Below are 13,005 nucleotides of genomic sequence, written 5' to 3'. Positions count from 1 at the left end.
CACTGTACCTTGTGCATAGGATACATGCTGTCCTGAGAGTAATCACTTTGCCCCTGGCCCTGCATGCCATGAGGTGCATTGGGTGTTCCAGGGCCTGGACTAGGTCCCATCATACTGTGAACAGAGCCTGGTGAGGGGTCCGGTCCAGGGCTGGGGCCCAAGATTGGCCCTGGGGAGAGACCAGCTCCCGGAGAAGGGCCAGGATGGGACATACCACCTGATGTATCTGAGGGAGTGGACATCTACTGGGCTGCTGGAAGAAACCCAGACAGCTTCAAGAAAGAAAGAAAGAACAATTAGTTTAATATTTGCGCAGTCAATAAAAGGTCATTTTTAATAGACAGATTTTATCTTTAACATCATTCTGGGGGTGGAGTGGCTCAGTGGTTAAGACCGGTACCCTGTTTGCAAAAGACATTATGGACGCAATGGTCGCAAGTTCGACTCCACCCCTGGCTGATTGTACTTGATTCCATTGTAAGTGGCTTTGGATAACGGTGTCTGCTAAATTACATATAATGTAATGTATCATATACATGTCCCCACACCCTACTCCAGATGCATTGCAGTGTTCTTTCTCATTTGTAAAATTCTGAAAATAATTCAAAATTCAGTGATTATGCCCCGACATGTCCAGGGTGTACCCTGCCTTTCGCTCTATGGCAGCTGAGATAGGCACAGTTCCCCCTGCGACTCTCATCAGGAGGATAAAGCAGTAGATGATGGATGGATGATTATGCCCGGTCATATCTCAGGGAGCTGATTATTCCTTATAACCCAATTAGACTCTCCGCTCTCTAAATGGAGGCTTTCAGGTACCAAATTCTTTGGGTCTGGGAGGCAGACACTCTCCCTACATTTATAGTTAAACTTTTCTCTTAAATAAAGCTGATAGTTGTGAACTATGAACCATTGATTAGTTATGCTGCCATAGGCCTAGACTGCTGGGGGAAGAGCTCTTGCCTTCTCTCTGTTTATCCCGTCCGTCTCTCCTTCTCCCTTCTCACCACTAACTTTATCATGACAATAATTTTCCCTCCCTCTCTGTCCCTCTTCCTTTGTTCATATTTTACAGGTATCCCTGATTCTAGAGCTTCAACACCACAGCTCAAATACTACAACTATTATAACTATACAGCTACTTATTACTGCTAAGGTTATTATTATCCTCATCTACTCTTCATCAATGGCTTGTCCTTTTCTGGAACCAATCTCACATAGCGAGGGGGCAAGGGTCATGTCACACCCTGGACAAGATGATGAAGAGGATAGTGATGATGATAATTGTTATTAATGTATTGCTTGTTAAACAACCATTCCTGGTCTCTATCTCTCCATTCTTTTCTTCTTTTTACCTACCTCTCCTTAACTAACCCACTTCCATTCCCACTACTTTGTGCCTTGAGATGATGTATGCTATAATACAATACAAACAAAATAGAATAGAAAATTAAAAATTAATTGAAATGTCTGCCATTATTCCTTAAAAGAAAACTCATGAGGTAAAAACTTGTGGTCAAATCTCAGCTTGTCTTATTTGTAACACAATAGTGTTAAATACAGGGCTGCGACAGCGAATCAATTATTTAAACGACTGCTTCATTGATCTCCATTATTGATCATTGTTAGTTTTAGTAGGATGTTATATAATATAAAAACAGGTTTTGTCATTTCAGCTTGGTTTCGTTGCTCCTCTATGACATTAAACAGAATATCTTCTTGTATATGAAAAACAAGACAAAATAAAACATTTGAGGATAGAGTCATGTTCAAGAAATAGTTTACACAATTCTCTGCATTTCATGGACAACATAACTAATCTATTGGTCAGGAACACAACCATCCAATTAAGTGACAATAATAATAAATACATAACTTAAGTCCCACTCCCTGTAATTTACTCTGACTTTGTCACCCCACAGAAGGCGATAAGTGTTTCAAAATTTGGTTTCAAATCATGTAGAATACAGCAACATACTCTGCTCTGAGACACTGGGTGGTGGTGTGTCCACCGGAGCCAACGAACATACACTTACAAACACATTCTGGCCTATTCACTTAAGTAGGGACCAAAGTTAGCAAACATCGCTGTTTTTCAGTACATGTACAGAATATATCAGTAAATGATTAAACTTCCTGTTCAACAAATATGTAGAAACGTGACATTCACCTGCTTTGGTCGCACCTAAAGCACGGATGTACTGTAAGTCTGTGTCTGCTGGAGGAATTCTGTCCTCTCCTCCTAAAGCTCTATCACACACACATTCTGGCCTACTTCTTTTATTGGGGACCAAAGGCTGCAAATGCTGCTGTTGGTCAGTGTTGGTACAGAATATTAAATTAAACACACTGGTATCAAGCTTCCTGCTCAACAAACTAGTAACTAGAAGGTCACCAGTTCAATCCCAGGAAGGGCCAAGTATTGGGGTGGCCCTGAGCAAGACACCCAACCCCCCATTGCTCCCCGGGTGCAGCTAAGTGCTGCGCACTGTTCCTACATCCAGCTTGTGTGTACACGTATGGTATGTAATAAGGATGGGTTAAATACGGAGTTCAAATTTATGATCACCAATTATTGTATGTGTGAAAAAAAGTTCTAATATTCAACGTTTTGATCTCAGTTTACCCACATGCACAAACACAGAGCTGGTATAGCTACAGTCCTGTCCCCTCTATTAGCAGTACCTGCAGCCTCACAGCAGCAGCACTATCTGTTCTTCTTCTCTACTGGAAACGCTATTATATGTCTTTTTGCATCCAGGGAAGACACATTTTCAAGATAAATCTAAACTAGCTAGCAAACCAATGGCAGTAGTGTATGAGCAGCTGCATTTACCCTTATAAATAAATAAATGGTGAAAAAGTGCACTGATGGTTTTCGTATTTTTTACAGTATTTGAAGAGGAGTTTTTTATCTTATCACCAATTTTCTGATGTATATAATGTGTGGAGAGGATAATCTCTGTATTTGCTTTGGAGTGGCTTCAAATTAAAAAATAAGTTTGAATCCCAAGCATATTTGAATTTCTTCATTAATTCAATTTATGAATCATCCTTGCGGCCTAAGTGGTTAAGAAATGTATCTCCCTTCTTTACTGCCTACTCTCAATGAACGCAAAAATTACCATATAAAATTAAATTGCTTCAATTAGGCAGAGACTGTATGATATATGTTTAAGTTTATTACAAAAAAGTCTTGAGTTGCACAACCATAATTAATGAGATTCTTCAATATGCTTTGAAAAGGATACCAGACAGACACTTTAAAACTACTTTTAAGACTGTGCCAACATGAGATCTTGTCCACTCATTTTAATATCAGCCAGGCTTGCCACTCAGCTTTGAATAACTAGAAATTGCATAGATGTATCTCAACATCCATATTCCTGCACATTTGCACCTGCATGACTGTGCACAATTTAACAAATTCAGCACCATTCATTAAATTTCAATCCATTGTTTTATTTATATTATCATTTGCAGCTATGAATTATGTGACACTTCTATTTATCTATGTTTATATTTTATTTAAATTTTGAATTTCATCTTTTTAAGTGCCTGTCACCGTGCTGCTTTAACTTACAAATTACGTCGCAATTTGTGGTCAATAATTTATATCTATCTATCTGTCTGTCAACCAAACTATCTATCGGTATGTCTTTCTATACTTAATTTATTATAACTTAGCCTGCACAGGACTGGTGACAACATGCAAATAAAGTATATCCTACGTTCTAGTACATATTAAACACATCGATTGACAAACCTGTGATTCGCTATAACCAGGCTGTGCGCTACTGTCAATGATGACAGTCCGTTTGCAACGACTGTTACATTTAAGCAAAACAAAATCCTATTGATAAACTTCCAATGTTAAAACAGAAGCCTGACAACCTGTAATACACGGAATTAACAGTGAGATTTGGGTTGCTTGGATATGCTAGTTTGCACATAGCATCAGTGTTTTCTGCCAGTCTCAGTACAGCACAGTTATGTGCACCTAACTCTGGATCATGGCTTCCCCAAAAACTGGTGGCCATCACGGATATGCTGTGAAAAAAAATAAAACTACGAGTGAAAGTCAAGCGACTGTCATGACCTTGCTGAAATGTCGAAGGACAAAAATATACTTTAGTTTTACATTCACTGGTTCCTGGATGCGCAGAGCAAAGCGAAAGGATATTTAAGACGGTCTGTTGCGCTCGTTTGTCTGAGAACTTGGCTGGTGGCTAGCTGTCGAAAGCTAGCTTAGCAACTAGCCTGCTAGCACTGGTTATAGACACCCCAACTACCGAACTGTGTCCTGTCAAAAAGTTTGGACAGTTAGCAGAACACCGAGTAATTACATGCCATTATTCATCGAATATAAAGCGCCGTTTATTGTTTTACCTTTCGGCTGAACAGAAACTGCTCACAATTAGATGGAATTATTATAATGTTCCTTCAAAATATGACTGGTATCAATAAATTCACTCCCCCTCCGTGTTGTCTTGCTGACACGCTGAGGTTTCTGTGGTCGCCATTGCTGATTTGTCAAAGTTACAGGAAGTCCCGCCTACCTTCGTGGTGATTGGTCAGATTGCACGTTAATCATACTAGTTTGTGTCGGGCGTGTTACTGACAGTTTTTTAACTGAAAACGCTGCAAACACAATGACTAAAGTCATGTCAAAGTCAAATACAAACGTTGATACATTAGAGTTGTAACTGATTGTATAACGTTTAATACTTGACGGGGTCGATCTAGCTGGTTTTACACTAGGAAGCACAACTGATTTTGTTGTACTGTACAATGAAGAAAAAGGCTTTCTGTTATATTATTAGTTTCCACTATTTTCTCTTCAGTATTCTGCAGTGTTCTTGCTTCTGTTTTCAATTCTTGTGAATGTTTTCCTGATTTCAACTACAAGCTCTCACAGTTTATAGAGACATGTATACCCATGATCTCATCAGCTCTGAAAATAAAGGTTTTCTCCTTTGCTTGTACTGGATGCCTCTTCCTGGGTAAATTGAGGCTTTTTTCCTTGTCATGTTATCGGCTTTCCTCTGCAGTTGCTTGGCGAGAGTCATCACATCCAACCTTGATCTTTAATAACATCTCTGAATTATAAACATTGCCATTTCTATAGATTTTTCTTCTCTGATGCAGGGCAGGTTGATTAGGATCTCCCCTACATTGGGAGAGTAGGTTAAGGCCTTCAAGTCCCCCAGGTAATCTCTGTGATCTCAAAACTGAAATGATGGTCCAATGGAATTTTTATATGGGCTACCCTTGAGCTTGTGGTTAAGAATAGAGAGTTGGAATTGTCTGTATAGAAAAACACAAAAACATACAATTATAAAATGGCAATTTAATAAATGCTTGGGTTGCTCCAAAAAATAATCAAAATCAAGACTTTGTATTTACAACAAACTCATATATATACACACATGTACAGTATTCCTTGTGAGGACTCTCATAGTTGTAATACAGCTATGTGAAAAACTACACACATACACACAACAACATTGTTAAAGAGGTCGGCAAATCACCTTTTTAAAAATATGCTTGATGTCTTATCGTGGAACGCTCATTCTATTGCTTTTGAAACCACTGTTCTGGTCAATAAATGAAATCCTCAGCTTCCATGTGTTGCAACAGTTGAGGCAAATCTCAAGAACGACTCACTACCTTAGTCCACATTACTATTTTGTGAAAAAAACGATGAAAATTAGATGCTTAAAACTGCTATTCTCAGACTGCTCTGTAAACTAATAATGCATCTGTACATATTATAGGCTATATTACTTTTAGTTTGGGGGTGGTGTGAGGTTTTGGTCTGGTTTAATGTACATAATGTGCATATATACATTTATGTATATATATACATATATGTATATATAGTATATATGTATATATATAGTATTGTATTAGTATTGTAGTACTAATACAATATGATATTGTTGAAGTGTTAAAACTTTAAAAAATAATAAATGGAGGTTGGTTGCAGTCTTTACACTGAGCACTAGATGGCAGTAGTGACCAGCGGTTACTGCAGTGAACTGGCACAAGGCTCTGCAGCCTTGTGCTGGAGAACTGGAACAACAGCTCATGAAATAACCACAGACATGTGAGCTCTCAACAAACATGTCAAGTCCAAAGTGATTGACTGCTGTGCCTCATTTACATACACTAACTTTGTGTGAGTCTGATCATAGCATTGTGGAGTTTCAAAGGGAGGCCATGCAAATCAGACACAGGTTTTGTCAAGCCCCATTTGCATCTTTCTGATATCAGGGTATTTGTTTTGTTTTCAGTATGAAAAGATAAAGCTGTTTTTACTGGACATTTGTTTGCCTAAACATAATGGGGATAATTATTTTTTCAATCCTGTTTATGTTCTGTTGGGTTCAACTCGTTATTTGTCTGCATTTGCATCTACTGTAGTGTAGCTTATCCTATATAAATAGACCTGTTTTAAGACTGAATTACCTGTGCATGTGTTTCAGAAAACACTATTGTAAATTGAAACTAAAATGTTAGGTGTGCACCAAGTTATGAGGTTATGTTAATGTATCCTACTGAAAAGCAACAAATAAAAAATAAACCTTGACAGATATATTTTTGTTTTAGCTCTTATTAATTTCATTTGATGTATGCTATCTGTCTGCGTGATGGCACTTGGATGACCTTCAAAGACATTCAAAGCACTCCATCCTGACTGTCCAGCATTTGAATACCTCAAAGATCAATTAACAAAGCCACAATATTTAAATTCTCATCTTAACTTCCCCTTTTCAACAAATCTGCCCTTTCTTACATGTCTCCATAAAGGATGTACACAGGGTTCCTGAATGTAAATTTTACCCAAAAGGCAAACCTGATTAACTTTGTGGTGAAAACCGCCGCCCCCTTCAGATTCACCGATCCAGGAAAGGGCTCGGCCGCAGTCATTTGGCAGTGAAAGGACTAGTGGTTGTGGCTTCCATTCACCTTGAAACCCTCTGTTAAAGGCTCAGGGGAATCAGTATCATGACATTTTCTTAAAAGACTGCAGGTTCCTAGATAGCTCGGCCCGAACAATAAGAAACTCATTCATAGATGCAAAGAAGCTCCCCTGAATTCATATTTCCACTGACCTTTTCTTTGATTTGATGAATCCACTTTGCTTTGTGGAGCAAGTTTCAGAAGCAAAATAAAAAACTTAAACTGAATCTGAAACATAATACTCATGTACTGACATAATTTTTTACACCAATTATTTCTATGATAATAATACGAGATGAGCCGAAATAACCTGTCAATTTACATTATTATTAATTTAGCAATACAAGGTAAATGAATTGAAGTCATACAAACTGAATTCAAGCACTAACTGAGGTTAGAGACTCATGTATAGAAACACTATACATGTACATTTTTGCATTTGTGTTGAAGAGTTATTGTGTGTCTGGCTTTTCTTGTTGTGATTGAACTGGACGTCATTTGTTCTCAGGCCAGTGTTAAAAAGAGACATTGATCTCAGTGAAATTTGCTTAATTGATGCTTTATTAATGGTTTGAGTCCCCACCAGGTCAAGGGCTGTGGGGAACCCCTGAGCAATCGCTCACTGTTTATGTGACACTCAAAATTGACCTCTGCCACAGCGGGGGCACTTGTGTCGGTCCCAAGCCCAGACATATGTTTATTTATTGTATTTCTACAATAAATAAACATATAATTTATGAAGAAAGTAACAAGAATGTAACAGAATATAATAAGACTTACTTTGAAACAATTGAATGTCTTCATCAGTGATCAAAAAGTGCTATCAAAATTGTTTTGTGTCTTTGATTAATTAAATATTTGGTGTTATTCATATACCTGTAAAACAAAGATGGGACGATATACCGGACATGTTATACAGCCTTTATTTTTTAAGAATGAAGAAAGAAAGAATGAAAACCTCACACTGATCTAAATGTGCAAAAACCCTTGATTTGTCATTTTAGACAGAGTCTCGAACTGATACATGCGCACACACACACACGCACAGGTTTGCACAGCCATCCTTTTAAGGACTCGGCATTTGACTTCCATTCTTTTTAACAGCCTAAACAAAGCATCATCCCAACCTTAACCATAACCATAACCATTTAACGCCTGACACACACAAACTTAATCTCACCCCAAATGAAAAATCAGCTCTAAATATTAAAACCAGTTCCTCAAAAATGGGATTCTTCCTCATTAGGACCAGGTTTTGGTCTGCATGAGGAGTACTAGTCCTGACAAGGTCAGGTTTTATGGCAGAAAAGGTACTCATAAGGTATAGAGAAATACAAACACACACATACACACACACGTTGTGTTTTTATCCACAGGTGTGAGCAAACAAAAGATGTGTTATAATTAGTTTTACATGAGCCACATTTGGCAGTGAGCTGTTTGTTTTAGCTCTGTGTCATGTGAAAGGCCCATTTGAATAACCAATGCTTAAACTATATTGTGGTGAACTTATTGTTTTTTCTAGGGCAGATGATGGAGTGACTGTTTAAACAGTGAAGCGAGGCGGTGTTAGAATATCACAGGCTATGTCAGGTGTGTTACAGTTTTACAGTAAGCAGCTGAAAGAACATTTTCTTTCTTCCTTGATTTACTTTTTCCCCTCATTTTTTTTCTTTTGCTTTTTTTCTATCTATCTATCTATCTATCTATCTATCTATCTATCTATCTATCTATCTATCTATCTATCAATCTATATATCTATCTATCCATCCATCCATCCATCTATCTATGCTGAAATGCTGCGAGTGAATCTTTGTGTCTTCTAACTCTCCACGTTCTTTTTTGATCGTTAATCATTGGTGTTTATGTTTCACCACTGAAGTGATAATAACAATTAGACTATCTTTCCGGCTGATTCTCCACTTCTTCGTCTTCTCGTCAGCCGCAGATGTTATTAGGTTTTTATAACAAGAACAATTCATACAAAGACTGGAAAAATGTTGGAAAAAACACCAGGGTTCTGACTTAAGTATCACTGAGGTGTCCAGTTTGGCCCCAGCTGTTGTGTCGCCTCAGTAAATAATTTCCTCAACATCCTTCATGACCAGCTGGCTACTCTCTCTCTCTCTCTCTCTCTCTCTGTGCTTTATCCCCTGGCCCTCTGACCAGTGTTTGTTATTTCTCTCTTCAAGTACTTCCCATGAAAGGAAAACTTCAGCAAGATTTATGGGCAGGTGCGGTGAACCCTCCTCCATTACTCCATCCTCAATTTTTGCCTGCCAATGCTCAATTTTGAGAGCGCCGCTTTTGACCGCTCTCGAGGGACCAGTGTCTGGTCCAGAGCAGCGGCGCTGAGATCTTTTTCCAAGATGGTGCCGGGGTCATGTGGGACACTGAGAATAGAGGAAATGCTGTCAGAAGAAGCCTCTTTGTAGTTGCCTTTGTTGCAGGTGTTCTGCCATTCATTGTTAAAGCACGCTACATAATATTACAACCTGCCTGACATCTGTTGGCTGGGACTGGACTAGAGCAGCAGCAGCAGCAGCAGCAGCAGCAGCACGACGATCAGCGATGACTCTGTCTGATGATTGCCGCTGACAGATTAGCACAGATGTTGTTAGTATCCGCAGATAGTGTGTAAGTATTCTGCACCCGTTCTTTAGTAGCTTGACAGACTTAACACTGAGCGACTTCATTACCACAAAATAAAGGTGTTTGAATGCAAATGTGTTGGGTCACAGATTTGTAATGGCCACGCTTACCATGCTGCACCTGAAAACCTGTTCTTGCTTTGTGAACATTTGATGTACGTACGTGTAGGAAGACTGTGAGGCATGCACATCTTTTTATTATTTTATTAAGATTTTCAACTCGAAGAAATTTCTGTTTTTCTGTGCACACAATTATACAAGAATGTGGTCAAACCAAAAAGGCATCGCCATGCCAAATGCAAGAAAGAAAGAGGGGAGAAAAAAAACCTAATAGTCATAGTAAAAAATAAAAATAAAAAGTGTGAACAGTGTTGGTTACAGAAGTGCAATATAAAGAGAGCTCTCTGGCAGTGTTTATCTCTTCAGGTCCTCTGCATATTGTCCTATAGTGTCCATTTCTCCCATTTGCTGACAAAGATGTTTTCCTTTAGTGTAGGTCATTTGTTCAATTTTACATATTTCAATGTTTTTTTTTTTTTTACATGCAATAAATAATATCTTGGTCAAATATAAATCATGCACATCTTAATTAATGACAGTCAGCAGATTCATGCCAAGCAATTTCAAAAGTGATGCTGAACTGAGGTCAGTTAAAACGATTCAGAAGGCATCGAAAATCAGATGTCATCGTGTGCTGCTGCAGCAACAACACGTCCAGCAAAAAAATACTTCTTCTTAACACATTTGGTCATAAAAAATAATTTAAAAAAAGGAAGCAGGAAGCAAACCTTGTTTTCTCATTAAGAAATGAGTGTAAAAAGCCTCAAACTAATAACTGTAAAGCTATTAAAGGACTGTTTCACCCATTTTTATTTTGTATTTCCTCTGTTGTTGTGTGAAGGAGACATGTATCTCAGATCCACTGTCTGATGATCAAATAACACATTTATCCCTAGAAATTATTAAAAAAAACAACTTTAACTGTATATAGGTAAAATGTGTTTTTCAATAAAATGTGGAAGCTGCCAGCATTATCTTACACCCTGAATGTTTCGGATTGACATGTAAAAGAAATATCACTCTCAGTAAAACCTTTAACATTTTTCCTTTGACTACAGAAAAGATCTTAATGATGTATGTAATTGACTTGTGTCCTCTGGCTGGGATTAGATGAAATGGGGCAGCATGGTTAGTTTGGCTCCTTTTACCCAAATGTGTTTCCAGCTCGTTCAACTTGTAGCAGAGGTGAAGCTGAACGTGCAGCGCCAGCATGTGTTTTGAACTTGTCACAGTGAATCGCTGAGGGCCGAGGTTCAGGGTGAGCGTGGGGTGGGAGGGAGGGGTTCGCCCCCGAATACCTGCCCACCATCAGCGCACGGTGAGCATCTGTGAGCTGTTACAGACCACTTCATCTTCACCACATCCACAAGGTGCAAAGATTACTGGTGGCAAGGTGTAAAGAAAGTGTACAATATGTGTGCTGCTGCACGGACACTCAGTGCTGAAGAAGAAGATAACGTGTGAGTGGGTTTTGTTTGGCAGTTCCTCTTTGAATTGGTGCAGACAGATGACACAAGAAGCTGATGAATGGTATACTATGGTATGCTTGGCATGCTGAGGCTGATTACTTGTTTCCACTCGCAATTTTTTTTTTAAACAACGGACAGTTTATTTTCTATATTTTTTTTAATCTCTAACTCTCGCAAACACCAACCTCCTGAGGAATTTCACAACAAAAGTATAGTAGCTATTCAAATGGATGATCTTAGAATTTGGACATGCAGCTGTTTCTGTTCATATATTACTTGTGAGGTCAAAATGTTTTCATGCTCTCTTGACCTAAGTAAGTGGTTTGGAAATGCATGTCAAAAGCCAAAGACCCTTATGGATGTGTTGTTGCCTGCTGACTCACTTTAGCACGACTTCTTCTGCCTCCCATGACATTTCTGCAACAACAATGTGTTTGTTTATCCGCTGTTTTCCTCACAGTGTCACAGACATATAGGCTGTAATTACATATTGATTTAAATATATCAATACTATGTATATATATATATATATATATATATATATATATATATATATATATATATATGACGAAACACAAAACAAAACAATATAACTTTAACCCGTTAACACCTAAGCCTCACAATGTCCGCCTGGACTTTTTTTTTGCTTATTTTAACCATAAAAGTCCCAGAGTAACTGCTTTTGTCAATTTTTTCAGAAAAACTTTCAATATCTATGTTAAAATAGTGCATTAACAATTTTAAATATTTTTTTTATTTAACCCCACCCCCCCCAAAAAAAAATCCCACTGTAGTTGTAAATGAACACCAGATTTTGCGTGTTCAATTTGACATTGTATTTAAAATAACATTTGTTTCAGTTTTTGTCTCAATGTGCAAAAACAGGCCAGAAAAGCCTGTTCCAAATCTCTCCTCTTTGATGACAAAGACGCTGATTCACCGGCCTCCTGCAACAGCAAGTGAACTTACCGTAATAACCACATGTTGGCATTGACGTGCAACTTCTCAACTTTCAGAAACTGATGGAATTTTTCCAATTCTGCACAAATTGTTGCGTATTTACGGTAATGCGTAATAATGTTAAGTGCACTTGCGGGAACGCGTCGTCTGCGATACACTTGATGTTAAAGGGTTTTAATAATCCTAAAGGCAATTTGGTTTAATCAAAATAAAAATTTGTTGTTCGATTCAAAATGTTTGAATTTATAATCAGTATATGCTTCTGTTTATCTTCAATGTACGACAAGTTGTTCCACGACATTCGTTTATACTATAAATGCAGAGATCTATGTTATATGTCAGATTTTGTCCCCCTTTTCAATAATAATAATGATAAAAAATTTTATTCCATGTATTTTCTTGTTTTTATTGTTCATTGTTGGACTCAAATGAATTAAACAAGTGAACCAGTACACACTTACCTTGTGTGGGCATTTGGTATTTATACAGGTTATCACTTGCTGTAAGACACACCATTCAGCGGAGTTAAAAGTGTGTAAGTAGACGATGATGTATGTTTTGTCAGCCCTGCACCATTTGACAGGTTTTTGGGGCTTAACCCATTACCAAGGTAACGACAGACATGTTTTTGACAAACGGGATCAGGCGCTGCACTCAGATACATCAGCCTTCATCTTTTCTCTGGAGACCAAGCACTCACTTTGAAAGAACAATACAGGAGATAAGTATTTGTTGAATTCAAGTCTGTGGTATTTCACCTGGCACTGCAGACGAAAGCCCACTGACAGCGACGGCAGCCGCCCTGCATTGCAATTAATAGGGGATTCCTCTGCTTACAAAAACCTTGTCAAAGTGCCCCACCTACTCTCCTCTCAGGCCTTTCACAATGCAAATCCCCT

The 13,005-nt window shown here is 38.2% G+C and overlaps 1 protein-coding gene across 2 annotated transcripts in view; it reads right to left on the bottom strand.

The window, feature by feature from the left end:
- The window catches only part of smarca2 (SWI/SNF related, matrix associated, actin dependent regulator of chromatin, subfamily a, member 2), a 43,203-nt gene extending 38,694 nt beyond the window's left edge, over positions 1 to 4,509 (bottom strand). For both annotated transcript variants that reach the window (XM_044025923.1, XM_044025924.1), the window contains exons 1-2: positions 4,390 to 4,509; positions 9 to 272 (exon numbers count right to left, since the gene is read on the bottom strand). In XM_044025923.1, the coding sequence (XP_043881858.1) occupies positions 9 to 242 (234 nt within the window). In that variant the 5' untranslated portion in view covers positions 243 to 272; positions 4,390 to 4,509. The remainder of the gene's footprint in view (positions 1 to 8; positions 273 to 4,389) is intronic.
- Between the last annotated feature and the right edge of the window lie 8,496 nt (positions 4,510 to 13,005).

The sequence above is a fragment of the Solea senegalensis genome, linkage group LG5 (assembly GCF_019176455.1).
Source record: "Solea senegalensis isolate Sse05_10M linkage group LG5, IFAPA_SoseM_1, whole genome shotgun sequence".
Taxonomy (NCBI): Eukaryota; Metazoa; Chordata; class Actinopteri; order Pleuronectiformes; family Soleidae; genus Solea; species Solea senegalensis.
This window is presented reverse-complemented; position numbering and strand designations above follow the sequence as displayed.